The sequence below is a fragment of the Syngnathus typhle genome, linkage group LG18 (assembly GCF_033458585.1).
Source record: "Syngnathus typhle isolate RoL2023-S1 ecotype Sweden linkage group LG18, RoL_Styp_1.0, whole genome shotgun sequence".
In the NCBI taxonomy this organism is placed as follows: Eukaryota; Metazoa; Chordata; class Actinopteri; order Syngnathiformes; family Syngnathidae; genus Syngnathus; species Syngnathus typhle.
In genome coordinates this window covers 5,021,191-5,046,982 of record NC_083755.1, presented here as the reverse complement: position 1 = coordinate 5,046,982, position 25,792 = coordinate 5,021,191, and the positions used below count along the sequence as shown (strand labels likewise).

The following is a 25,792-nucleotide window of genomic DNA, read 5'->3' as shown; positions in this document are numbered from 1 at the left end:
GAAAAACCGCAGACAGCTTTTTTGAGTAAAGTGCATCGCTTTATTTACCTTTGCAAGCACTTTGGAACCCACTTCTCTTGTGATTAGCACCAATGAACATGTCCACACATCAAATGCACGCATGTCAAGAGAATGATACCTCTTTTTAAAGTGCACAAGTCGTGTCCACACACACACGCGCGCATCCACGCACACACATCAATACTGCACAATAAACCACAGTGGCTGGGCCGTGAAAAGGCAAATGTGCTTATGGTCTTCACAAATGGTATATGGCAAGGGCGGGGATGAGCCATACAGCCCATAATATGTAAACGTCCCCACTCGTCATTCATCCCGATTAGACCCGGTGGGCTACGCTGGACTCGAGACGTCAAACGGCGTCTGCGATGTCGTCGGTCATGTCGAACCCGGGGTCCCTCTCGTCTGTAGACTGCTGAAGTGCGCCTCCCTCAGGACCTTGTTGATGGAGTCGTAGGAGAAAGTACTGCCGTCGCCATGGAAACCGTGCTGCGCCGACACCGCCGAGTCCTTGGGCTTGCCGCTGGGCGAACACTGGGGGATGCGGTTGCTCTGGCTGTGGATGCACGGCCTGTTCGTGACCACCATCGGTCTCTCCGTACTGCAGATGCCGCTGCTGCTGTCACTGCTTGAAGACTGAAGACAAAACAGAGAAAGGAGCTTTTTACTTGACTGCTAAATAAAACATTGCACAACATCACGCATGTACCTCGGAGTCCAAATCGGATACGAGCAGGCTCGGACCCCTTCCTGACCTCTTGGCCTGAGGGCTCAGCTGTTGATTGTCCTCACTGTCACTGCTCCGATGGCGTTTCCTGTACATAGGGAAACAAACGGAACATTTTCAAATGTAAATGAGTGTGTTGGAAGGAATGATGCAGTGAGGAGTGGAAAGGAGGAGGAGGGGGGGGGGGGTCGTGGATCTAAAAGAGCACTGAGAAGAACCAAAAATAGCTACGGTTACACACATTCGCTGCAGTTACATGATCACGTTATGATTCACTCAGCTCTTTATGGAGTTGAGAACATGACATTGGCATGGAAATGGGCAAAAGATGGCAACACAGAAAAGTAGTTACTGTACCTGTTATCTGTCAGCATTGCTGCAGTCTTGCTAGATGTGGCAAAGAAAGGTGGACACTCCCTGTGAGCTGAATTGAAAAGTAAAAAGCTTCTGACTCGGGCTATAGCTCCACAAGTATGCTGTAAGACATATTTCTTATTTGACGTTTGTGTGTGTATGTGTGAGAGGCTGCAGCCGGTTTTAAGATTTAAGATCACACTTCCAATCGTAGCGTTCTGTTCCGTCGCTGTCGAATAGCTTTTAGTTGAACCCTAGTGGAAATCTTTTGCAAATATCAGCATGACAGTAAAGCCTGGTTGACGTTGGCTAACTGTGGGAGCTAACTAACCCCCCCAAAAAACGGCTGCACCAAGTTCTTCCGCTGTCGTATTCCGCTCGCCCTGCTGAAAAAAGAAAACGGGAGCTTGGCTGTTCTTCGGAAAGACCCAATAGATCTATAAATGAATCAATTTAGCACGATAATTTTGAAATTGTCGAGTCACACAAGCGACATTTTAGCTTTGAAATGACATGGGCTTGCCAGCTCGTGTCAACTACGGTAGTCCCAAACGTTTCCTTGACGTCACAAGCCCCGCCCCTCTGTTGTCATGACGCCATCGAGCAATGGCGGAAGTAGCGACGTTGCGTGAAAGCAGCTTGCGAGTCCCGACGTAATATCCTTTTATTTGCTTCATTTTCGTAATTTGCATGCTATTTCAGTTATTTATATTTATTGCCATGCATTTTAATCGCTTATGCAGACAAAAAAAAATCTATTTAGATTGTTTTGATGGCGTTTAACTCAATCTGAAACGGACGTGCACATAAAATGCGCGGTCTCAAAAAACATATTTTGTTTTTCCTTTTTACCTATGCACTTATTTATTTTTTACTACATTAAACTGCCATTGCAAATGATAAAATGTTCTCATGAGTGGCCTAACTCGGATAAACAAAGATTAGCGGTATTAGCGGCGTTAGAAACAAATCTAATTGACGTGCAGTGGGAAAAATATAATTATATTAGTTTACAATTCTAAATAAATACAGCCCGATTTCCTGTACATGCCAGATTTGATGGAAAAGTGCCACATTAAGCGTCATCAAAATTCCTTGTCACCAAATAAACACTTTTAGATTGCAAAGCTATTTTAGCATTTTATATCTACTCGCTCCATACATTAATGTCATGTCGGGGGTGTTTTTTTTTTTTTTTTACTTTTCTACAGATGAAAGTGATTCACCACTCTCCAGACACCCTGCAAACAGCATTGATTTCCAATTGCAAGGACTTGACTGAACTCTATAAACAGTACACCAAAGAAGAATGTCACCTTTTAGAGCAAGGACTGCATCCAGGGCATCCTGGTTCCGTTTTTCAACCTGTGACTGTTCATTCAGACTCAGACTGGATTCCCTCACATCCTGAGAACCCTCAAGATTTTGAGAGTTTTTATAAAGATCCTGACAGAAAGACCCCAAGTGCAAGCTGTGGCACGATTTACATTCAGACCATAGGTTAGTTGATGATGGTAGATGATTTTCCTTTGTTAGAAAGTTGATGGGAGTTTGTTAACCATAGTTTGACCTTCTTGTTTTGTTGCAGGTTCTTTTGGCGAGGCCGGGCCCCATACAGAGCAATACGTGGAATGGCTTCGAGAATACTGCCAAGCATTCTTCTATGGGCTGCCTGTTTGTTGGTTACCAGCTGTCACAGTTGCACAAACAGGCTGCTCATTCAGAATTAACCAGAGCTCACAAAACCTTCAGCTGCTCACTGGTAATTAAATATCTCCTTGAAGCCTCACACAACAGTGGTGTTTTTTTTTGTTTTTCTGAGCTATGCTTTGTTTGGACTATTTCCATATCCTCTGGTAGGTGACCTGCTTCAGTTTTTATGCAAAAGGAAGCCAAAGGATGCTTTTTGTGTGGTTGGAATCACAATGATTGACCTGTACCCAAGAGACTCCTGGAATTTTGTATTTGGACAAGCGTCTCTTCATAAGGGTACGATTTTACTTTTGTATTTCGCTCCAGAGAATCAAACAAATGCAGGTCAGCGTGGTAGCTTCGCGGTTAGCATGTTTGCCGGTTTTAATCTTCGCCTCCTGTCTGTGTTGAGTTAGCTTTGCAAATAAAAGGGGCTTTGTAAACCAAATTTAATGTAAAGTAGCCCAAGAGCTGGATCTAAAAATACTTTTAAAAAGATGTCTACTAATATCGTGTAATTTGATTGTGTCACCGGTGGATGGCGCTCCAGTGAAATAGTTCTAAGCCTTGAGGGGAAGTTGCATTTTTTTTGCAGGAATTGGTGTTTTCAGCTTTGCCAGGTACGATGACAACTTCTACAGCAAAAATTATTCAGGAAGGGTGAAGAAACAGTGTCAAGTAAAGCAGGGCGACTATTCCGCCTTTGACGGCCATTACACTCCCCCTATCACCAGCACTCTGCTGTTACGATCTTGCAAGGTTGTACTAACACGCTTTGTCTCAATTGGGAGAAAAAAAAAAAGTAATGGAATGATTTTTTTGCCAGACGATGACGCATGAAATCGGCCATATGTTTGGAATGAGGCACTGCCAGTGGCTGAGCTGTGTCATGCAAGGCTCCAATCACCTGGAGGAGTCCGACCGACGCCCGTTGGAGCTCTGTCCCATCTGTTTACGCAAACTTCAGACCTCAGCGGGCTTTAACATAGCCGAGCGATACGAGGTAAAAATGTAGGCGTCACCTCACATTACGTTTTACAATGTTCACGCTGTCATCTTATTGGAATGTTGCTCGTCTTCTACACCACGACGTCTTTATTGAGCCAAGACATATTCTGCATAAATAAAAAAATCAATATACAACCATGTGGACTCCACAGGAAATAGATTTTGATTCAGCCTTACCACATAATAGTTTATTTGTATTTTAGGGATTTTTTTTTTGTGCTTCACAGGCCTTACTGCACTGGATGGAAGAGGAGCCAAGGTCACCGACGACGGTGACCTCCTTTCCCAAACCTACTGAAGCTTTTCATACGGCCAAACTGTGGTTGAAGAAGTGCCAAGATATACTGAGCGTCACCAAACGGTAACAGGGATAAGATGTAACTTTCCAAATTTGATACATTTATCTTAACAGTCAGATGAAAAAAAAAACGAATTTAAATAAAAAAATAGAATTTAAAGAGTAAAAACATTATTGCTTTATTGCTAGCATATTTTTCTTACAAAAATAGTGCATCTTTGACATCTCATGTGCGCTTTGATTAAAAAAAAAAATCAATCATACGAGTCTCCTGAGCTTGGCGGAAGTAACACAAACATAAGAGTTAATGTTACATACATGTGCAATTTCATGTACAGTATTTGCTGCTACATTGGCTTCACATTATTAGATGGTACCGTTTTTTTCCATGTATAATGCGCCCCCATGTATAATACGCACCCTAAAAATGGCATGTACCCATGTATAATACGCACCCAAATTTTGACTCCTACTTAAGTCCGTAAACATAAAATTATTTCAGAAAAAAGATCATCTTTGAGAACAACCGGATGTTATTCTGCCGGTCAGTATCACTGCGCATGCGCTAGCAAACTCAATAGTGAAGAAATGTTTCGGATTTGTGTAGGGTAGATTGTGACAGCAAACGAGCAGGCGTCTGATACGAGAGCATTGTGTTCGTATGGAGCGTGTTTGAAGTGAACAGCAGAGAAGAAAGCGCATCTGTAATGGCGGCCTCCGAATGATATCCAGATAAAAAAAAAAAGATTGTAACCATGTATAATGCGCACCCCAGATTTTAGGACAATAAATTAGTTAAATTTTGCGCATTATACATGGAAAAAAACGGTAATTCTTCTTCAAAGACTATTCCAAATATTTTTGTAAATTCAAGCCATTTCAACAATACTCTAGAAAGAAACACTTTTTTTATATATCTGGTATGTATCATAGATTGCTGGCAAAGCTCATCTATCCTCTTACTATTCCTGTTTTATGTGTTTGTCCAACATTTTGAAGATGCCATCATATCTCAGCGAGCACTTTAATCAGACACTCACACAAAACAGGATTGGTGAGGACGTAAATGAGCTTTGCCAGCATGTTCAAGCGACATGTCGAACCCGCATGTCAGGCTACGTGACTGATGTCTTTATGATTGTCGTTCTTCGTGCGCCTCGGCGCTAACGTCGGTACTGCCTGTGAGCTTTTCCGCTTCATTGACGCCTTCTGTCACAATATGAGGCGTGTCATTATTTGGTTTGAATGTTCTCTTCGTGCAAAGTCGTCCTTTCTTGGCAGGTCTCACTAAGCCTAAGAACACGGCGCTCACCGCCATGCCAGCTGCGCAGGAGTAGAAGGCCGACCCGTAGTTCTCTGTCACGTCCACTAACACACCTAGAGACGAAGACAAAAGTGTTAAGAGGACGCATCGAGCACCGGCGGAGCTAGACAATAAAAAATTTACCTCCGAGTGGGGGTCCAGCCAGGCCGGCAAAGCTCTGTATGAAAACGTAAACTCCAGCAGCAGAGGACATTCTTTCCAATCCCACCACGTCATCTTCTGCCAGCATGGGAATGTGCGTGCACGCAAGGGTTCCCATGAAGAACCCGTAGACAGCGCAGCATACCGCTAGCCCGTAGAATTCCGTGACTAGAGTAAATCCCACCAGGTCCACAGTCATGGAAATCACACAAACCAGGAGGACGAGAAGCTTCCGATTCTGGATTCGATTCAGTGTCAGGACCCATCCGATGAAGAATCGACCGAGGATTTCAGCCACCGCCATGGTGGAGAGCATGTAGGTGGCGCGATCGCGCTCCACACCTCGACTGACGGTCAGCTCGATGATGTAGAGTTGAGGGGCGAAGAAGCCCAGCGTGGCAAACAGTCCGAAGAGCGAGTACAAGATGAAGCTGCACTCTTTGAGGATGGAGAAATCCAGAAGTTTGAACTTCGAAGGTTTCTCATCAACTTCGACATCGTTCTTCTGCCCTTGAGCTGGATCGAAGTTATTTTTCAGACTTGGCTGCACATCTGGCCTCACTTCCTTTGTTAGTAAAGTCTTCTCCTCTGGGTTGCAGTTGACCTTCTCAACGGGACAGTTTCTCACAAAATCTTGTCCAATCAAGTCTGTGCTTTGGGCTTCTTCGTTCTTTGGAGAAGATCCAGAAGTCTCTGTCTCTTGTATTTTTTGTGGTAGGATGATGATTGGCCGCAGTAGAGCGCCGCAAATAATGATGGTTCCCTGCAAAGCTCCGATCATCGCCATGGTGCGACGCCAGCCGATAAGATCCCTCAGAGAGGAGAAGGCTGAAGATAAACAACGGCTAATAAGTCATCCAAAGTAGGAGATGATTCTAAACTTACCCGGGGCGAGAGCAAACATGGACAGGGCCTCTCCGGTGGACGCCACGGCGATGACTAGTGATCGTCGTCGTGAAAAATAATGTGAGAGTATCGTCACCGTGGGTAAAAATGTCAAGCAGTAGCCGAGACCTGGCAGCAGGACGACAATCAAAACCACGACTCATCTCAAAAGGCCACTTTTTCAAAAAGAGTCATTTCAAACCTGCCACTAGGCCGTAAGTGATGTACATTTGATTGACGGAAGAGGCGAAGCTTGTAGTGATGGTTCCCGAGGAGATCAGTACACCTCCGGTCATGACGACGAGTTGGAACCCATAGCGATTAGTCAGCATGGAGGAAAGAGGACCTGCGCAGTTAGAAATGGCTCCGTTGAAGTTAATCTTTCACCTCACCGGTTAACTTGATCTGACAATTCTTTAGCTTCATGTTAAAAATTGATTCATGTATTTCCAAACACTCACCGTTGAAGGTCATGCCAAAGACACAGATGGAAACAATCCAGGACACCCGACTGTTGCTCTCTCCAAATTCCTCCATCAACACTTGGAGGAAAATCCCAAAGATCTTGATGGTGCCATAGGTGAAAAGCTCCACCAGGAAAAAGACCACGGCCACCACCCACCCCCAGCCTCCATCTGGGGGCTTTGTGTACACGTTAGGCCCCAAGAAAGTTGGTCCACACAGCACCATTTCTAAAAACAAAATAAAAAAATTAAATGCTCTGAAATAGTTACTTTTTTAATTTTTAAAAAAAATATTTTTGCGGTAAAATCAAACAATGTGACTACTCAATATTGCCCATTATGGAAATAATGGAAAAAAAATATTCAAACAGAAATATCAACCATCTTTCAAATATTACACACAATTAAAACAAACACAAAAAATTCTATCATGGTAATGGTACGCTCGTAATAAACAACAAGCCACGTGCGCATATTTATGGAGCCTCCATATATATTACACGACACTCTATTTACGGCTCGGGTGCGCTTTACTATAGGGCAAATATTTCTATTAGAAGCGCACATTAAATTCAATAGTGACGCTCCAACGGGGCAAATTTAAGTGAAAGCTGACGCAATCCCTCGCGCGTGTTTACCGGTTCGATGTCCCACAATCTCGGAATACTCTGCCACTCTATTATTAGGTTGAAAAATATTTTAGAGGGCAAAAAAAAAAAAACTCTATATCATTTCCCAATTGTCAAAATAGAAGCGTCTCACCTGTGCGCTCCTACTCGCAGCATAGAAACTAGTTCCTCGTGTTTAAACTGCTCAACCCGCTTTACTTTTGTCCGCACATGTTGCGCGCTTGTCCCTCACCCCCATGGGAAAGCTAAGGGTTAAAGACAGATCTGGATCCAACCAGTTTTAACTTGTACAGGCACCCAAACAACATCTTGCAAACTATACATGCATGGTGTGGAGGCGCTGTTTGCGCCCGCAAAGTTTTTTTGGTGCGCTCCAATTTTGAATTGCGTGTTTACATTGAAGTCGTTTGCACGAAGCGGGACGCGATTTATTTCAATAGGTAAGCGTGGACCAGGCCAGGGGCGTATATAGATGTTTGGGGGGGCCCAAGGCACACACAGTCATGGGACGTTCTACATTAGTGTACTGCGTTGGGCATAAAAGTTTTACATCAAAGATTTTTAATGATAAAATCTGAAATACACTTTTGAGGACATTTTTACTATATTTTTTTTTAATCAGAGACGCAAGTAAGGGGGGGGGGGGTTCTATTTTTGAACGTCATTGGAAAGCTTGATAAACAGAAAACAAAGATGTTTGAAAGCAAAGAATAATAAGAATATTTGACCGCTCTCAGATTTGTTTCGGATTGCTTTGCTTGATTGTTTGACTTGTTCTTCACTTAAGTAAACAAAAACATGGAGGACGTTTTTTTTTTTTTCCAAAACATGACTCTTTTTCAGACTTCATCACAAAATGCCGGCGGGAGTGACGCCGCTGCTTTTTTGTGCGATGCTGGCCGGCCTGTATTTCCACCTGATGTCAGAGCGGGGATCAGGGGTTCCGAAACCCAAGAAGAAGCCCAACTTCATTCTCATCCTGGCTGATGATTTAGGCTGGGCTGACTTGGATGTGAACCTGCCTGAGCAGAAGGCCAATAATACGCCTAATCTTAACCTGATGGCCCAGCAAGGATTAAGGTAGAACCGAATTCTTAAAGCGGACTCATGGCGGTCTTCCCATTGATATTTTCATCCAGATTTTTAGACTTCCACTCTCCGGCCTCAACCTGCTCGCCATCCCGGGCTTCCATCCTGACCGGCCGCTACGGACTCAGGAATGGGGTCACTCACAATTTTGCCGTGGGCTCTGTTGGCGGTCTGCCTCTGTCCGAAATCACTTTGCCTCAGCTCCTGCAGCGGGCGGGTTACTATACTGCCATGATCGGGAAATGGCATCTGGGCCATAATGGACCATATGGCCCGACAAAAAGAGGTAAAGAGGACTTTGACCTTACCGCGTAGCAACCATACAAATGAGGAATTTGGGTTGCTGTATTTCGATACAAAATAACCCGTTTCTTGTCCCCTGAGGAGGTTTCGACTACTACTTTGGAATTCCTTACAGCAACGATATGGGATGCACTGACAACCCTGGATATGATCTTCCACAGTGCCTCGCTTGTGACTCATCTGACCCACAAAAGTGGGTGGGACTCGATTCTATTCAAAATCCACGTGTGCAAGTATTTGATGAGCTTTGAATAGATTTCAAAGTAGTCAAATGAGGTCTGTATTATCTTGTGTGCCTCAGGGGTGTCAAACTCATTTTTGTCATTATGATTGTCTTCGAGTTTTGGAGACTAGTTCTGTTCAACTAGTTCTGTTCAAATAGTTGATCACATTAATGATCATCAAAATTGCTCGTAATATCTCTATTTTGAAAAAGACAATTTGTTATTTTAGTAATGCAAAATTAATCTTCACGGGCCACATAAAATGATGTGGCGGGCCGTATCTGGCCCTCGGGCTTTGAGTTTGACACCTATGGCCTAAAGTCTTCTCATCGCAATTGTAGAGCGAGGAGCTGCTATTCCAAAGTGGGCCTTCCTCTGATTGAAAACAGCAGTATTCTGGAGCAACCACTCGACCTGTGGACGCTTACGCAACAGTACCAGTCTGCCGCTCTCAGAGCGATACATCACGCCAGGTAAAGTAAAAAAAAAAAACATCTCGAGGCCCAACAAAACAAGCGTAAAGCTTGAGTCCACTCGCTTAATGCTAACGCTAAATAGCATCTGTGCTAAGCCACAGATTGAACACAAATCATGCAGCAACACATGTAGACTGACAATTTAACAGCACACACAATTATTATCCTAGCATGTTTTTGTCTTCAACTGAAATATATTTTTGTGTCTCACATTTTGCAGAGAGCAAGGACAGCCGTATTTTCTTTATATAGCTCTCGCTCACATGCACGTACCTTTGGCCCCACCACTTAAACCCGCCAGCCGAGTGTACGCCGCCAGCCTCCAAGAAATGGATCGCCTGGTGGGGACCATCCGAAGTGCTTCGGACGCAGATGATACACTCATCTGGTTCACCAGTAAGTCCCGTCTGCTGCTGGTTTTCCCTCGTGGTCTGAAAAAGACCTTCTTACATTTAGGTGACAACGGTCCTTGGGAGCAGAAATGTCAGTACGCAGGAAGTCCGGGACCTTTTCAAGGAAAATGGCAGACTCGAAGAGGTACACAAGTAGCTGAGTTGCATTTTATTTAGCTTAAAATGTAACAGCGGGAATTTCCTCGCTAGGTGGGGGCTCAGCTAAGAAGACCACATGGGAAGGAGGCCACCGGGTGCCATCTTTGGCCTACTGGCCCGGCGTGATCCCCACAAACGCCACCAGTGGGGCGCTGCTGAGGTTTGTTGAGATTAAATTCCTCCAACATGTGAAAGAAAACTGCCTTCCTATTGCTATTGTTTACACAAAACTATTTATTAGACTATTGCAAGCAGACTTTTCCCATGTTACCAAAAATCATTTTCACAGTGGAATGGACATTTTCCCAACGCTCCTATCACTGGCAGGAGTGACGCCACCTTCTGACCGGCGCTACGATGGCATCGACGTGACAAATACCCTCCTGCACGGCGGCGTGCAAACTGGTCACACGGTACGTACCGAGACTCGTCCCTTTTTTTTTTTAGTGTTTATGTCTGCAATAAATCTGGACGCTGGGTAAAAACAAGTTAAACGGGTTAAGAGGCAAGTGTGAACTGTTCTATAAAAATGGCTGGTTTATTTTTAGGTCCTCTTCCACCCTAACGGTGGCGCGGCAGGGCGGCTAGGTGACTTGCAGACAGTGCGGGTTGGGAAATACAAAGCTTTCTACCTAACCGGTAGGTGTCATGTTCACTCAACAGGTCACCAGCTAACGCCCAGATGTTGTTATGGAGATTAACGTGTGATTAAATAGCAGAAATCTATCTTATTATAGGTTCAGCCAAAGCGTGCAACGGTGATATCGGAACGCAGGAGTTCCACGACCCGCCGTTGATATTTGATTTAGAGCGTGACCCGGCCGAGGAAACGCCCTTAAAGGTCGGAACACGTGAATACCAAACCACAGCGGAAAAAGTGGCTCTCTGGAGGGAGAGGTTATTATGGGACATCGCCACCGACCCGTCCGTGTCCGTGGCCGACTACACGACGGACGATTCGGCCTGGCCTTGCTGCGAAGCGACGCGGCCGGTTTGCCGTTGTCTCTCTCTGGGTTGACATCGAGAACATTTCGAGGATGATGAAATGTGTGTTGAGAAGCTTGTGCTGTTTGGTAGGTACAATGTCCAGGCGCGATGAGGAGGGGTGTAAATAAACAAACAAAAAGAGCAAAGAGAGAGGCCTGTGTGATCAATAAGGTAAAGAGAAAATATTTGCTCAGCATTTATTGGCCTTTCAGAACATTTGCAAAACAAAAACACATTTTCTTATCTCCTCAAGGTCTTTGTTTTTTCTTCACCGCTCAGAAATAACACATAACCTTCAGGTGAATTGATTCTCACTCTTTATTGTTTCTTCATTGTCTGTATACAATAGCTGAAGGTGTCCCAACAGCGCCACTTTTTGGCAAAATTCAATATCATCTGTAAGCACGACTCACAAAAAGTCTCTAACTTCTGTATGGTATATACACATTTTACATCAAATTAAAAAAAAATCTTTAAAATATGCATGGTCATTTTGCGTTATTGTAGAATAAAAATAACCATCTTGAAATTCAAGGACCCGTCCGTCCTTTTGTTGTGTTGATTAAGCGATTCACATTTAACCATTGGCTCCTTCATGTGAGAAATTCTCATTTTACATACCGGAGAATCTTTTAAGTGTCTCTGCTTTCATATCACAGTTGCATCCTTAAGTTATACAATATTTCAAAGATTGAAATGTGCTTATTTGAAACGGCGAGGCTTTTGTTAATTCAAAATGCCCGTACGGAAGCGAATACAAACAAACAACGCGTGTCAAACATCCAAACTCTTGCAGACTTCAACTGGAACAATTAGATAATTTGCAAGAAGCCTTTTGCGTAGAAATATTATTAAAAAAAAAAAAAATCAACAACCGCCAGTGAGAAGATTTTCAGACACATCCTTTGGTTTTGTTTTCAGCAGGACAACTCTGCACAAAAGCTACTTTAAAATTTTGTTTTCTTTCCTTTGTTTGATAACATGATTCTTTTTCAATCATCTCCCACATAATTGTAGTGTTATTTTTCTCATAAAACTTTATACCCTACGGCGTTATTAGTGTCATTCTACCACTTCTACTATTTTTATTCTCATAAGCAGAACAACATACAAGGTCCACTTTGGGGAATGTTGACCTACTCAGAAGGTCAGCGCTTCTCGTATGTTTCTGGTAAGATTGGTCCCCTTGACCTGCAGGGGTTATGTGTGGAAGGAAGAATCTGCTTTTTAAGCCCCTCCCCCTTATCTCAGGAATCAGTAGTGTTGAGTTATTCTAGTTACTGACTGGAGGAAATTCATTTTCATCATCCAGACGCACGGGGCTCTCGGCGAACTCGTGCTCTGGGATGACGTCTCCCTTCTGGGCTCCCCCTTCCTCGGAGTATCCTGGAAATTGACGAAAAGGTCGATTGAGGTCAAAATCCCGAAATGTTTCAGTTGGTGGATAACTCACCCAAGAGTGTGGCAGAGCAGGGCGGGCTGGAGGGAAGTCCCACGGTGGCTGCGTACGATTGGCCGGCCGGTTGGTTGGAGACCTCTGCGGGCGTCTCCTCTTCCTTTTCTTCCACCTGCTCCTCGCTGTCGTCAAACAACCTGCCGGGTCAAAATTCCCATCAACGTTATTGTCTCGTAATATTTACCGAGCCAAGCTTTCCTGTGTTTGGTAAAGACACCTGTGTTTTTGCACCAGCGTACATTCGCCTCCATCTTGCGGATCGACATTATAGATATAAAGATGGCCGTCCGAGGACGCCACGAGCAGGCGAGGCAACTTCTGAATCCTATCGTTGAAAAGAATCAAAAATCAGATAAGAAGCGAGTTTGTTTAATAGATGAACTTACGTAGCCAGCGCGCAGATGTTCTTCAGGCCGAACATGTTGAGCCGCACGGTGGCGAAGGCGCGGTCCTGATGCATCATGTCGGACACCTGAGCCGGCAAGTAGGTGCTAGCGGCTGTGAACATTTTGCCCACGTACGCAGACCATGTGGGAGACTCCTCCTCGTGACTAGAAACATCAAGAAATCGTCAGGACTGTATAAAGTTGCTTTGAAAACAGGCTTGTAGCCACATGAGTCTGAGTAATAAATCTCATTCTCGTGGTTTGACGTAATTTACACTGTTTAGGAATTTAAATATATTTTTGTTCCGAAAAAGCCAAATTACTTTGGTGCCATCTGGTGGCATCTTATTGACAGACTTGAGTAGTTGATACAAAAGTAGCCATTTTGTGGCATCTATTTGTCCCTGTTTAGTATCATCACATCTGTTTTTATTTATTTTTATTTTTTTTACCTGGGGCTGTGCTGTTCCAGTTTGAAGATGTGAACTGTCTCAGTGTTGCTGGAGGCACACAGGAACTGAGCATCGGCACTGAAGGACAGCGAACTAATACTAACATATCTAAGAATAAGACACAAATTATTAGCTCCTATGATGGTGTCTTGGCTATTTTGAAATTGTCTGTTTGCTAACCTTTTCATCCCTCGCCTGAATTCAAACAGCCTCTGTCCTTCTGGAATACTGAACACCCTGATAACGGTGCCCTGCGGAGGAAGGCGGACATCGGGTTGGCCATGCCCGGCGGATGCGAGATGTTACAGAGAAGGACTCACCTTCTCCGAGGCGCTAGCTAGTTTGGTGCCGGAGGTGTTGAAGGTGAGCGCCGCCAGAGGACTGGCGTGAGCTTGGATCAGCGTCACGGTGCTCTAAATGAAAAGGGACTCCATTGCGTCACCCGGCGTCATGACTTGCTGTTATATTTTGTTAACTGAGGCCTCACCAGATTGTTTGCGTCATACACTGTGATCTCGCCAATCGTGGCGCTACCGGGGTATGCCAAGAAAGAGTTGCCGTGATTAACGGAAAGGGCGCAGAGACCTGGAAAGCAAAAAGCATGCCATTACTTTCTGATTAACAGGGGATTTCATTTCATTCCTACCTGACGGGTTTGTGGGCGTGTTGAGCAGAGTCTTGAGAAGTTTCATGTCCTTGATATTGTGGATGTAAATGGACTCCTCCAGGCAAACCACCAGTCGCTGACGGAGACGGCAAATTTAATCCTGACAAATGCCGACCCAGAAGACCGTTGGAGCATCTTACCTGCCTGTTGAGCCTGACGGAGAGGATGTTGTTGGTGTAGCTGTAGTTGCAGATTTCGGTACCTTTCTTGAAGTGATAGACGTTCATCCGCCGCGGCATGGATTGGCTCACCACTACCACCAGGCTGCTGGAGAACAGCCGCTCCACGATGCAAACGTCGGAACACTCCACTGGGTGAGAGGGATTTTTTAAGCCTTAATTGAATGTAACTGTTTTTTTGGGGTTCGCAACGTGCTTTATGGTCAGCTCCGTTTTGAATGTTGCGAAAAGAGAGTTCATTGTATATACCAACGATTTTGTATGCATGAGGAGACGGCGCTTTCTCACCTCCCTCGTGGATGCAGTCCAGTTTGTCCACAGCGGTGACAGAGAAGAGACGGTAGCCGGTTTTGGTGCCTACTGACAAGGAGCTAAACACCCATGCAAAAAAATAAAAAAGAATAATTTTCAGCGACAGATGGTTTGGCCAGTTGCTGTCAGTGTCAATTAAGGAGGATGCAGCTGAGATGAAGTAGGGAGTGATAACTTTATACTATGCTAATGCAGTTTTAATGACTTTAAGGAGTTGAAAGATTATTTAGTTTACAAAAAAACACTTTTGGATTGATGACCATAAAGGTCTTTGCGGTGCAGGTGCGTCAAGGAGCTTTGGTTCGTGCAGGGCAAGTAAGGCCCTCAGGTTGCTTACGTGGTGTCCTGGTTAAACGAGGCGCAGATGAAGCCTCGGAGCATCTCGGGGCCGCCGTCCCCTTCGTCTTGCGAATCCATCTGAGCCGCCACTTTTCCCTGTCCTCTCACCGGCTAAGCTCAGAGGCCTCGGGCTTGGCTCGATCCACACACCGGGGGGCACCCCCGCTTTCCCCTCCTCCTCTGCCCCGACTCCAAACGCCACGCTCACAGTCCTCGGGGAGAGGAATGTCCGGACGGACTAGCCCCGGATGGTACGCATACAAGCGACGACAGCGAACGATCGCTCGATCGCTTTAAATCGTGGACGAGATCAACGGTACCGATCGTGTCGTTTTTCTGTGACACACAACGACGGTACTGTTAATCTGAATATTAACTTGCAGGCTCCATACAGCAAAACAATAACAACTGATGGGAGGACGCGTCACTCTAACGTGCGTTCTGATTGGCTGGGAGACATACAGAAGCCCCGCCTTCTATTTTCGCACGCAAATTTGTATAATGCATGTAGTTGATTTGTCAAAGAAACTGTCAGTCGAGTAAGTTGACGTAGCAAATCACTGATTGGTCAACGTCACCCTCGGTGGACTGTTTTGGTGATTCCATTGGCTAACAGTGTTATCAATCTGTTCACTGTGCTTTTGATCGGTTTTATGTCACAAAACTCAAACGGAATTCAAATAACACGTCAAACAACCACATCTTTCAAATCTTTGTATCTCAAACTTAAAAGGAATGCGTTAAAATCGTGCACCCCTTTGCCACTAAACCAACTAATCCTTTTGCTTTTTAAGGTGTAATCTTCATGATTCAAACACGTCTACAATCTGCACACATTATTGCATTGAAAAATCTGTCATTATGATATACATAATCTAATGCTTTAAACAACTCATGTGACTTTTTTAAGTTCAAGCTGAGATCCTTGACGTCATTGGCTTGGACTTGGCCCCTTTAAGGTTGCCAGGGGTTACGGGCTCACATGTCAGAACGAGGAGAATTGACGTCAGTGAACGCCGCTGATTGGCTCTCAGTCGTATCCGGTGGGGCAGCGGTCCAGGGCTTGGGGAAAAAAAGATCGAACCGAGCTCAACCTGCTAACGGTTACAGCTTTCACATACACCAACCGTCCCGAGTCGCTGTCGAAGGGCTCGGTAGGATTTGACTACATCTTGTGAGTATTTCCCTTTCCTTTTCGCCGACGCGCGGCATGACCTCTGTGAAATATGTTTTGTCTTCTCTCGCGTTTGTTTATGATGGAACCCAAGATGGCGTCAAGGCAAGAGGGCTTTGCCTTTGCACGAAGCTAGGAAGCTATACGTCAAAACCTCCATCGCGATTTGAACGCGGAATTGACACTAAGTGTATGAGTAAAGAAAATCTAACCACGGCGTTTTAGTATCTAATGGAGGATTTGTGATGCTCGCGAGGTTTGCGTTGGCCAAGCACTCCCTGACCTAGACGTCATTGCAGACTGCACACAATGTTAACTTGCGAGATTCAGTATTTATTTCATATTTTGATTTACCAACCGCATTGTTTTTGTACTACATATTCAACCGCCGCTTTTTAGGCAAGGTCACGGAGCATCGTCATGATTTCGATATAAAAGATTGCTGACATTCAAGTGAAAACTAGATGTTTAAATGAGATAGAAAAGGTAATGGTGACGACACATGCCCGATAGTGTTGCAAGGGCAGGATGGATGTGGTTTGCACTTTGAGTTTTGAAGTATAACTGTCGAGGCTTTCCTGTTTGATAAAGGGTTAGCAAGCAACTTCTTGTTTTCTAAGTGTTTGATCGTATGATTGCATTTTCCAAAAAGTATAGAACCTCCAATGAGAGGCCAGTCACACTTTTGCTATTAATTGCAAGCAACACATGAGACACTTTTATAGTCAGACTTTGTGATATCAAACTTGACTCGTGGGGATGAAAAATGTTGCGGTTTGAAAACAGACATCATATGACCGTCTTCTGGCCTGCTGCTAAACAACATCACACGTCTTTTCGCCTTCTCGCTCTGGTTCTATTTCTCTCACGTTCTTGTTATTTTTGTCCATTGGTTGCACAGAAACTCACAGTGCTCATTTATAATCCTGCAACTTGTGGCATTGAGAAGATCTCATCTGCCCCCCCCCCCCCCCCCCTTCCTCTTGGCTAATTCCCAAGGTTAGAGGTCATAGAGCAAGATTGTGGTTTGTCGTCATGGCTTCTGGAAGCACGAGCAGCGAAGAGGAGCGCAGCCTCAGGGAGTGCGAGCAGTACGTGCAGAAACACAACATTCAACAGCTGCTGAAGGACTGCATTGTCCAGCTGTGCACCTCCAGGCCCGAGCGGCCCATGGCTTTCCTCAGGGAGTACTTTGAGCGTCTTGAGAAGGTACGTACACGCTCTTTATGGAACGTTACGTTCTCCACACTGTAGGATTTTTTTTTTAATTCTTGCATCCCTTCTCCCCACCAGGAGGAGGCGAAGCAGATCCAGAACCAGCAGAAGGCCAGTTCGCGCTCTGACTCCCGCGACGAGGAGGTGTCCCCGCCCATGAACCCCGTGGTGAAGGGTCGCAGGCGGCGGGGAGCCTTCAGCGCTGAGGTTTACACGGAGGAGGATGCCGCTTCTTATGTCAGAAAGGTACACAAATGTGTCTAGCGAGATTCTTGGTTGAAGAGGTTCCTTCAGTCGCGTTGTCTCTTCAGGTCATTCCGAAGGACTACAAGACAATGGCGGCCTTAGCCAAAGCTATTGAAAAGAACGTGCTCTTCTCGCACTTGGACGACAATGAAAGGAGGTACTTGATTTTTTTTTGTCCAGGGAGCATTTAATAGAGCCCTTTGTGGTATAAAAGTAATGCTTTGGTGCCCATTTTGTTGTATCTTGGAACTGTTGAAGAAAAGGGAGGAGTTTCTTTTTTTTTTTCATGAACTAACTCTCAAACGTTTCTTTTTTAGTGACATCTTTGACGCTATGTTTCCTGTCACCTACATCGCCGGGGAGACCGTCATTTTGCAGGGTAGGATTGTTTTGACAATACCAAATCGAGACCCGTATTTACAATTTTCCTTTCGCAGGTGATGAGGGTGACAATTTCTACGTTATTGACCAAGGAGAGATGGATGTGAGTAGTTTCTCTTATGATGACCGGAAACTAGCAGGAAGACTTTGCCTCCTCCTCTTCTATGGTCCAGGTGTACGTGAACAACGAATGGGTCACGAGCATCGGCGAAGGCGGCAGCTTCGGAGAGCTGGCGCTGATATACGGCACCCCGAGGGCCGCCACCGTCCGGGCCAAGACCAACGTCAAGCTGTGGGGCATCGACAGAGACAGCTACAGGAGAATACTCATGGTGCCCAAACGTCGGCGCTTGGCTCGCATGGCGGCCAAGAATATTAACCAGACATTTTGTGTTTGAATGTAGGGAAGCACTTTGAGGAAGAGGAAGATGTACGAGGAATTCCTGAGGAAAGTGTCCATTTTAGGTGCGTCCTTTTTTAATATTTTTGTCGCACTGCGTGTACTCTGGCGTGATTACAACTGAGTGCTTGATTCCCTCAGAGTCTCTGGACAAGTGGGAGCGCCTGACCGTCGCCGACGCCCTGGAGCCGGTCCAGTTTGAGGACGGCCAGAAGATTGTGGTGCAGGGAGAACCTGGAGATGAGTTCTTCATCATTTTGGAGGTAAATGCAGCCGTTGAAGAGGAGCACGCAAAAGAGCCGCGGCCGTTTCACGCTCGGCATCATGCGTGTTTGTTGCGTGCTTACATCAGGGTTCTGCTGCGGTGCTGCAACGTCGCTCGGAGAACGAGGAGTTTGTCGAAGTGGGAAGATTAGGACCATCCGACTACTTTGGTAAAGAAATATTTAATTTTTTTGTCCATATTTGGGACTCATGGTTTCTTTTCTAGTGTTCACATTTTAGAAAGAATTATTTTATACCGCCCTCGTGTGGCAGAGCTGCGCACAGCATTATTGGCATTTTGATTCCTTTTGAAATATGTGGAAAAAGTATGAACTTGGGACTAATTTGAAGAATAGTGACAGCTCTGAATTTTCCTTTTAAGAGCCATTGCACTTTTCACTCAGGTGAGATCGCGCTGCTGATGAACCGCCCCCGCGCCGCCACCGTGGTGGCCCGCGGCCCCCTGAAGTGCGTCAAGCTGGACCGGCCTCGCTTCGAGCGCGTGCTGGGCCCGTGCTCGGACATCCTCAAACGCAACATCCAACAGTACAACAGCTTCGTCTCGCTGTCGGTCTGAAGGGGCTCGACCCCGACCCCCACCCCTCCCCTCGCCCTTTTCGACTTCGGGTCCACCAACGCAATTTGCTTTCCGCCACTTCCTTTCCTCTTTTTTCGCCCCTCCTCTCCTGAGTTCCCCGTGTTTTTCTTTCCCAGCCGCCCGGAGGTGGCTTTTAGCCGTTCACCAGCGCTTGTACCAGCCGCTGTAACGTTAACCGTGTAGGCACAGTTGCATTCACGCCGCTTTTGTCAGCTACGCGCTGGGTTCCGCTTTGTTTTTCGGAGAACGCAAAGCCACATTTGTTAGGAGATCCGGGCTCTCAAAGACAGGACAATCAGAAACCTCACATGGGGAATTTGTTACAGACGGATGTTTTTCTTTTTGGAATTTTCCCATTAGACACGTGCAGCAGAGGCTCGCCAGCATAGGAGATGATCGCACCAAATGTCAGTCAGACCTTTTTTTTTTTTTTTTTTTTTTTTTTTTTTTTTCAGCTTCCTGAGCAGTAGAATGAGTTGAGTTGAGTTTTAGTGTGTAGAGGCTGGTGCCAAATGTTCATTCCACCTGAGATGCAATGTTACCTTCTATTTGGAGCATTAGACAGGATTTTGGTTTTCCCCTCAAACCCTTTTTTTGTGCTAATCAGTAGAACACCTTTACTTGAAGATTAAAATCAGAAAATATATATAGAAAGGGTAAAAAAAAAAAAAAGCAAGTATTGTATATTTCAGTATTCCATTCTTTTAGTAGACACCAAATAACTTGGTCACTTGCTTTGTAATCAAAATGTTCTAGTTCAATAACTATTCTTAAATTTATGGTTTGGAGTGATGGTAATCTTAAAAAAAAAAAAAGATATGTTCTCTTGTCTTTTGTAAACACTTATTTTTCCATAAATTCTATTTTAGCTGTTCAGTGCCACAAAGTAAATAAATGCTTCTTGTCTATTGACACAACAGTATATAATTGTATTGTGTAATAATGAGTTGCGATTTTTTTTTTTTTTTGCCCCCCATTCCCCTAACTTACAAAATTGCGTTTTGAAAAATATTTCAGGACATTCAAGGTATTTATGTATTAAGAGCGAGTTATTTATTGAAAACTTTTTGCTTTTTTGCCAACTGGAAAACGCCGCCTGTCTTTTCCACCCGCTTGTGATTTGTTCTCCGCGCTTATTCGGGATAATGTTTGGCATCGTCGACACGAGAACGACAAAATTCCATTTGTGACGTCATGGCGATTTGATCACCTTCAATCCTGCGACATTTTTACCTGAAAAGATAACACCACGTTTAGTCACTTCCTGTCCATCTCGCTCCACAGGGGAAAGTTTGTCGGACGAATGTCTCCGTGTATATAGCCGCAACCTCAGCAATCGGTTTTCGATGTTTTAGCCTCACCGTAGTCGTCCCGGTTTGCCTTAGCTGAACTTTTCCTGGGCTTACAGTAGTCGTCAGTCACCCCCGCTGGTTCCAGCGGGTATCGGTATGGGCCATGAGAGGACCGTTCTTTTTCTATTCTTCCCTGTGTTCAGTTTGACCTCCTATATGTGGAAAGATGTTTATCCTTTTTGGTATAGATTGTTCCAGATGGCAGTTTAAGCAATAAAAAAAGTAAAAACAATCTGACTCAAGCGGGTTTTATTTTGTGTGTTATTCATGGGGTGCCTTTATGAAAATATTTTCAACTCAAGCCGCTAGAGGGAGACATTGAGTCTTAAAACGTCTACCCTGTTTGTCTTTAGCGAACTTTATATTTAATGTGCGCTGTTTTTGTTAACATTCATGTGCTTATGTGCAACAACAGGCTTGTCAATAATGCGCAGATGGATGCCTTTCACGCGGAACCTCCTCAGATTCCCTCACTGGAGCTTTCACAGCATCTAGTATTGATTCCTGGCTTGTTCCATTAAAATCGAAACGACTGCACTTCATCATGAAGTCTTAAGGAGCAGAGTTGACTGCCACCGTCTGCTGCTACCTGGCCTTTTTGCTCTCTGCGTTGGCCCGAGGCTTCACCGTAGCTCCGATGAAGTCATTGGTGATGACCTGGTCGGAACCCAGCTTGCGCGTGCAACGCTGGACCGCTCGCAGGATCTTCACGAGGCGGCGATCCAGGGCTGAGAGATGCGGGTCTGTTAGGATGGGCCGCAGGTGGTCTTTTAGCAGAGACTCCCTCATCATGTCGCTCAGTCTGAACTGCGGTTGGGCCAAGAGCTGGAGCCGCAGGAGAGTGGACCGCTTTATTCTGCAGGGGCAAATAATATAAACATTTGTGACGAATGCTGTCGATTTTCTTTTGCAGTTCAACTTACATGCAGCACTGAGAGAGTGGCGCAAGGATGGACATCTCATCTTGACTGTGCTTCCCAAATCTACAATCACATCAAGGTACTACATTTACATGTATATATTGATTTATATATATTTTTTAAATTATTATTTTACCCTCTGGCGTTATCCAAGTGAAGAAGAAATCCTTCATCGCCAAATTTGGTGAAAATCTCATAGTGGTGTCTGTCCATGTTGCCTGCATAAAAAAAAATCTTCTTTTGCTATATGTGTGGTAATAAAGAGATTTCTCACAATAATAACATACCTATAAGAAAGTCAAAGACGGCCATGTCGATTATGTTGAGGAGCCGGTTGCCTGAGTTGTAAGGATAAAGCTTCTTTATGTTGTCGCAGTAGGATGGATTCACCTGCCATCTTTTCCAGAAAATTGATAACATATGATCCAGATTTTTTTTGATTTATTACTAAGATCGATTCAAATGGGGTTCATACTCTTCCTGGCCGGTGAAAGTGTAGGAGCGTATCCAAGGGTTGGGGATGGAGATACGGGGAGCGATGCTGAGGCTGGGCAGGTAGGCGGACAAAGAACCTTCCAGGAGGTCGGGGTGTCCACAAACTGCGTATTCTGTCTTGCATGTGTACAGGCATTTGGAGAAAAAGCAAGTGTTGTTTGCTGTAATGAGATGAGAAAAATATATATATATTTATATATAACTTTATTTCATGTGGCCTGCTTAATTTAGCTACAATTTAGGCTTCATGCATCAGGATGTGTGTGTTTTGGCGTATTTGTAGAGTCAATTTGTTTTTCTAATATTTACTTACTGAAAAAGAAAAACGGAAAAGTTCTTTCGCTCGAGCTAGATGTAATGCTGTTATTTGTCCGCAAGACGGCGCCAAATCCGCTACGAATAATACAGCATACTGTCGACGATGCCGAGTTCAAAAGTGTCAATACTAAATGACTTTTTTTTTTTTTTTTTTTTTACCAGGTGAGGTGAAGAAAACAGCCCGTAGGTCATCATTTCGGGTCACTTGGAGCACTTCGCCTGTAAGGTTCAGATACCTGCCAACCACCGGTGGAACTCTTCGAAAGTCCAAGATCCTAACAGAATACCACAAAAGTAAATTTATTTATTTATTTATTTATTTATTTATTTATTTATTTATTTATTTATTTATTTATTTATTTATTTATTTATTTATTTATTTATTTATTTATTTATTTATTTATTTATTTATTTATTTATTTATTTATTTATTTATTTATTTATTTATTTATTTATTTATTTATTTATTTAATTTGCATTAGACCACTCCTATTTTCCGATGTGGCTAACTGAACTTCTTGGAAAGATGTGAAGGATACCTGTCCAAGTGAAAGGCAGCAATCTCTGCATTGTGTCTCTGGACATCCACAAAGAAAAAGACGTCATCTGGAGTCTCCTCGTCTCTCTCCTGCCTGACACAGAGGTATAAAAACATCATTTACGAGTTTGAAGATGGTTAATGAGGCTGCGCTCACCTCATTGGCTTGAACATGGCCTTGCCAAAGTTCTGCATCTTCAGCGCCAGTTTCAGGTGGTGCCCACTGGGCTTCACCACTGAATAGATACACAGCAACCAACCATTATCCTAAAATAACTTTTAAGTGGACATGTAATGTGAAAAGGAGGACTGACCTTACCTTGGCTGCAATCACACGCTCCTTTCAGGGCCTTCTCATCTTGAGTGTAATCTGCAACAATTTCCCACATTACAAATGGCGGCGACTTGAAAAGTGAGTCCAACTGTCTCACCTGCGTTGACCACCATCATGTCCCGCATGTCCGCGAGCAGCCGCGTGACGGCAGGGTCATGACGGGAGTACAGAGCATGGCGACTAATTCCCGTGTGGAACTTGAGCCAGCTAGCGTCGACGTCAAAGTCCACTCGGTGTTGGGTCATGGTGATGTTGGAGGTCGACGCGGCTTCGTTGTACAACTTCATGTGTCTGAGGAAGAGTCATGACTTTAAAGGCAACCTAACCACAAATTGCTTTCGAGAAGTGGAAATAGCAATAAAGTAGAACTTGACTGCTCGTAATTCTTGTTCCTTTCCACTCTTGCTGAATGAGCACATAGACATCTTTGTGTTTTTCAAAAACCTTGTTTGTGATTTCCCAGCTTTGTTATCACGCGCTGATGCCAAAGTGTGTTTATTTTCGCCGCTGGGTTGAACGGCCGTAAATTAAGCGACACTCGTGTGAGAGGGATGCTAAGAAGACAAAAGCTGACCTTTCCCATCGTGATATTTTCTTCCTGTAGTAATTCATCAGGAGCTCCACCTGGAGCAACCTCTCCTCTGCTTCCAGCGTCGGGTTCTGGATGTTATACAAAGGATGGGCGAACAAGCTGTCAAGTTTAGAACCCCCATTGGGGAGTCCAGAAGCGTACACATCCTGGAGCGGGACAGAAGTCCAGATGGAGAACCGAGCGGGGAAGATGAAGTTGCCACGGCGACACGAGCAAAACTGTCCCAATCCTTCAACGTTGCGTAGCTTAGGCAGGAGGATGAAGTAGAGGTCAGCGGAGAAGATGGCGATGAGGGTTACGGCCAATAATAATCGTTCTTTTCTCATTGTTGAAAAGGGAAGAAGAGGAACAATCGGGGGCTCTCACCGGGGTGGGCGAGGCATCTCTGGCGCAGTCGCTGAAGAACTGAGAGGAGCAGTGAGCGTGTATTGGTAAAAGTCGCCCACAGCTGGATCGTTTCCCGTGAACTGCTGCACTGAGAGTGAGGGAGGGTGGGAGGGAAGAGATTGTGTGCATCCGAGAGAGAGAGAGAGAGTGAGGGAGGGAGGGGTGGAGGCGCCTGCGTGCAGATATGTGCAGGGTCATGTTGGACACTTCTGCAGGTCCAACTTTAGCTCTTAGTCAAATAGTGAATGTTTGCAAATCATTTACTTGGTAAAAAATAAATACCCAGACAAATTTGTTCCTCAACTTCATGGAGGTAAACATCTTGCTCCGGTCTCTCGCCTGTTTTTTATGAAAACACTCAACTTGGCACACGTTGTTGTGGTATTTTGGAACAAGTGTCGCCGGTTCTGGGCTGTTTACGCGTCTGTGCACGCGGGTGGGGCTGCAGAAAAAAAAACACGTCAGTGTCTGGGTGTTGTTTTATTCGTCCTGGAGGAAAAACAAAGTGAGAAGAATTCTGCGAGCTAGATCAGAGCATGCATAGAAAGTGATTAGGTGGAGATTTCGATGTTGATCAGGCTTTCTGTGTGGAATGGAAACTATGCAGTTAAAATTGCACCCGCCCTTCCGTGTTGAGAGACTTATCGTTTGCTACCCATTCATTAAAGCTGAAATCTATAATATCATGATGTGATTTATATGTTTACACTGTTACAGTGAGGGGAAACCCGATCGGGTTTGTGCAAATGATCTTCTCATTCCCATCAAAGCATTCCTTACGTTTTCACTTTTTTTTTTTTTTGCAAGCCCACAGAAGTCTCCACGGCTGGCACTCTCAGCCACAAACACAAAAGCCCAGACAATGAATAATATACTGATATTTTTTTTTTCTCCGTTCCACATCAATTGCACCTTAAATATAACTTGCTTCCTTTCTTCGCGGTCAACCAAGCACTCTGCAGCTTGGCACATTCCCGCCTACCGACTTGATCGTTCCTTTTATAGCTGACCGCTGGTGGATGTGCACAAGTCTAAACGTGCACACATGACAATTATTCATACAGAGAAAATGTAAACTGACTTTAGTGGGATTTTTTAAAAAATGCAGTAGAGTGATGAAGAAATACTGTTGGATTTTTTTTTCTCTTCTTCTGCACCTCCAGATGTTCTTGACTCATCACGACAATTCCTCAGGCTAAAAGATGATTAAAAAGGGAACGCTGAGTTTGAGACCTGTGAGCTAAACATCTGTTGTTGCACAAAATAGTTCAACCTCAGTATAGTCGAGCTCCTCGTTTTCAAATCTGGCCTTGTCGTTGTTACCGAGCCGAAAATCGCCAGACTTCCTCGACGCCGATTCCTAGTTTGTCGGCATAGTGTGTGTGATTTTAGTCCGTTTTTAGGATTTACGACTTTGTTTACGACGACGATGATCACCACGCACCGTCTGAGGAACGTGTGTAGCACTGGTGGCTCACACTATTTACCCTCGTTGAGCCCAATCAAAACACCAGTCAGGCCATAGCGACATAGCTGTGGCTTACTGGAATGATACCGGTTCAGTATCACAGCTGTTTTGGAAGTCCAACTGCACTTCTTTGCAGTGGATGTATT

The 25,792-nt window shown here is 44.6% G+C and overlaps 6 protein-coding genes across 11 annotated transcripts; 2 read left to right on the top strand and 4 right to left on the bottom strand.

Annotated features, from left to right (window-relative positions):
- Positions 1–17: 17 nt before the first annotated feature.
- si:dkey-21c1.1 (uncharacterized protein LOC100150256 homolog) lies at positions 18–1,690 on the bottom strand. Its single transcript, XM_061304587.1, has 3 exons — positions 1,106–1,690; positions 731–836; positions 18–657 (listed from the first exon to the last, which is right to left on the bottom strand). Exons 1-3 carry the CDS (start codon positions 1,120–1,122, stop codon positions 400–402), a joined length of 381 nt encoding a protein of 126 aa, XP_061160571.1. The 5' UTR covers positions 1,123–1,690; the 3' UTR covers positions 18–399.
- On the top strand, positions 1,682–12,088 carry LOC133171320 (arylsulfatase G-like). 4 transcript variants are annotated; one of them, XM_061304576.1, is made up of 17 exons: positions 1,682–1,755; positions 2,314–2,602; positions 2,691–2,864; positions 2,963–3,091; positions 3,390–3,553; positions 3,621–3,797; positions 4,030–4,163; positions 8,387–8,623; positions 8,683–8,918; positions 9,020–9,128; positions 9,501–9,632; positions 9,856–10,031; positions 10,092–10,172; positions 10,238–10,346; positions 10,476–10,599; positions 10,735–10,825; positions 10,924–12,088. In XM_061304576.1, exons 2-17 carry the CDS (start codon positions 2,314–2,316, stop codon positions 11,202–11,204), a joined length of 2,643 nt encoding a protein of 880 aa, XP_061160560.1. In that variant the 5' UTR covers positions 1,682–1,755; the 3' UTR covers positions 11,205–12,088. The 4 variants fall into 4 exon arrangements, 3 of the variants coding, with proteins under 3 accessions (XP_061160560.1, XP_061160559.1, XP_061160562.1); XM_061304575.1 differs by having other exon boundaries at positions 9,017–9,128; XR_009718752.1 differs by lacking the exon at positions 10,924–12,088 and having other exon boundaries at positions 9,017–9,128; positions 10,514–10,599.
- Positions 4,255–7,837, bottom strand: LOC133171322 (monocarboxylate transporter 7-like). Of its 2 annotated transcripts, none has more exons than XM_061304584.1 (6): positions 7,677–7,837; positions 6,912–7,142; positions 6,679–6,796; positions 6,451–6,579; positions 5,548–6,377; positions 4,255–5,477 (listed from the first exon to the last, which is right to left on the bottom strand). In XM_061304584.1, exons 2-6 carry the CDS (start codon positions 7,138–7,140, stop codon positions 5,233–5,235), a joined length of 1,551 nt encoding a protein of 516 aa, XP_061160568.1. In that variant the 5' UTR covers positions 7,141–7,142; positions 7,677–7,837; the 3' UTR covers positions 4,255–5,232. The 2 variants fall into 2 exon arrangements, with proteins under 2 accessions (XP_061160568.1, XP_061160567.1); XM_061304583.1 differs by having other exon boundaries at positions 5,548–6,393; positions 6,653–6,796; positions 7,677–7,835.
- Positions 11,474–15,402, bottom strand: LOC133171323 (WD repeat domain phosphoinositide-interacting protein 1-like). Its single transcript, XM_061304585.1, has 12 exons — positions 14,963–15,402; positions 14,602–14,684; positions 14,275–14,444; positions 14,114–14,210; positions 13,955–14,052; positions 13,788–13,880; positions 13,648–13,718; positions 13,468–13,575; positions 13,016–13,180; positions 12,847–12,954; positions 12,627–12,766; positions 11,474–12,559 (listed from the first exon to the last, which is right to left on the bottom strand). The coding sequence occupies exons 1-12, from the start codon at positions 15,040–15,042 to the stop codon at positions 12,447–12,449; spliced, it is 1,326 nt and encodes a 441-aa protein (XP_061160569.1). The 5' UTR covers positions 15,043–15,402; the 3' UTR covers positions 11,474–12,446.
- A 575-nt stretch (positions 15,403–15,977) lies between these two features.
- Positions 15,978–20,826, top strand: LOC133142753 (cAMP-dependent protein kinase type I-alpha regulatory subunit). 2 transcript variants are annotated; one of them, XM_061264257.1, is made up of 11 exons: positions 15,978–16,138; positions 17,143–17,347; positions 17,432–17,599; positions 17,665–17,756; positions 17,917–17,978; positions 18,037–18,083; positions 18,154–18,312; positions 18,385–18,445; positions 18,522–18,643; positions 18,733–18,814; positions 19,049–20,826. In XM_061264257.1, exons 2-11 carry the CDS (start codon positions 17,174–17,176, stop codon positions 19,219–19,221), a joined length of 1,140 nt encoding a protein of 379 aa, XP_061120241.1. In that variant the 5' UTR covers positions 15,978–16,138; positions 17,143–17,173; the 3' UTR covers positions 19,222–20,826. The 2 variants fall into 2 exon arrangements, with proteins under 2 accessions (XP_061120241.1, XP_061120240.1); XM_061264256.1 differs by having other exon boundaries at positions 15,979–16,138; positions 17,138–17,347.
- On the bottom strand, positions 20,827–24,292 carry fam20a (FAM20A golgi associated secretory pathway pseudokinase). The gene is made up of 11 exons (XM_061264254.1): positions 23,774–24,292; positions 23,297–23,490; positions 23,185–23,235; positions 23,023–23,101; positions 22,867–22,959; positions 22,487–22,602; positions 21,990–22,170; positions 21,802–21,911; positions 21,651–21,732; positions 21,518–21,577; positions 20,827–21,450 (listed from the first exon to the last, which is right to left on the bottom strand). Exons 1-11 carry the CDS (start codon positions 24,115–24,117, stop codon positions 21,180–21,182), a joined length of 1,581 nt encoding a protein of 526 aa, XP_061120238.1. The 5' UTR covers positions 24,118–24,292; the 3' UTR covers positions 20,827–21,179.
- Between the last annotated feature and the right edge of the window lie 1,500 nt (positions 24,293–25,792).

Bases quoted from the DNA above. Each gene is read 5' to 3' on its own strand.
- si:dkey-21c1.1 (XM_061304587.1), bottom strand. The intron at 658-730 runs GTACATGCGTGA...TTTTGTCTTCAG, and splicing joins TATCCGATTTGGACTCCGAG to TCTTCAAGCAGTGACAGCAG.
- LOC133142753 (XM_061264257.1), top strand. From the start codon at position 17,174: ATGGCTTCTGGAAGCACGAGCAGCGAAGAGGAGCGCAGCCTCAGGGAG. The intron at 17,348-17,431 runs GTACGTACACGC...TCTCCCCACCAG, and splicing joins ACTTTGAGCGTCTTGAGAAG to GAGGAGGCGAAGCAGATCCA. The intron at 18,446-18,521 runs GTGCGTCCTTTT...TGATTCCCTCAG, and splicing joins GAGGAAAGTGTCCATTTTAG to AGTCTCTGGACAAGTGGGAG.
- fam20a (XM_061264254.1), bottom strand. From the start codon at position 24,117: ATGAGAAAAGAACGATTATTATTGGCCGTAACCCTCATCGCCATCTTC. The intron at 23,102-23,184 runs GTAAGGTCAGTC...GTATCTATTCAG, and splicing joins AGCGTGTGATTGCAGCCAAG to TGGTGAAGCCCAGTGGGCAC. The intron at 21,912-21,989 runs GTATGAACCCCA...TTTCTGGAAAAG, and splicing joins ACTTTCACCGGCCAGGAAGA to ATGGCAGGTGAATCCATCCT.
- LOC133171322 (XM_061304583.1), bottom strand. From the start codon at position 7,140: ATGGTGCTGTGTGGACCAACTTTCTTGGGGCCTAACGTGTACACAAAG. The intron at 6,797-6,911 runs GTGAGTGTTTGG...CTAACTGCGCAG, and splicing joins CTTTGGCATGACCTTCAACG to GTCCTCTTTCCTCCATGCTG. The intron at 6,580-6,652 runs GTTTGAAATGAC...TCCTGCTGCCAG, and splicing joins CACTTACGGCCTAGTGGCAG to GTCTCGGCTACTGCTTGACA.
- LOC133171323 (XM_061304585.1), bottom strand. From the start codon at position 15,042: ATGGATTCGCAAGACGAAGGGGACGGCGGCCCCGAGATGCTCCGAGGC. The intron at 13,881-13,954 runs GTGAGGCCTCAG...CTTTTCATTTAG, and splicing joins TGTATGACGCAAACAATCTG to AGCACCGTGACGCTGATCCA. The intron at 12,767-12,846 runs GTGTCTTTACCA...TTGACCCGGCAG, and splicing joins ACGCTGGTGCAAAAACACAG to GTTGTTTGACGACAGCGAGG.
- LOC133171320 (XM_061304575.1), top strand. From the start codon at position 2,314: ATGAAAGTGATTCACCACTCTCCAGACACCCTGCAAACAGCATTGATT. The intron at 2,865-2,962 runs GTAATTAAATAT...ATCCTCTGGTAG, and splicing joins AAACCTTCAGCTGCTCACTG to GTGACCTGCTTCAGTTTTTA. The intron at 10,600-10,734 runs GTACGTACCGAG...GTTTATTTTTAG, and splicing joins GCGTGCAAACTGGTCACACG to GTCCTCTTCCACCCTAACGG.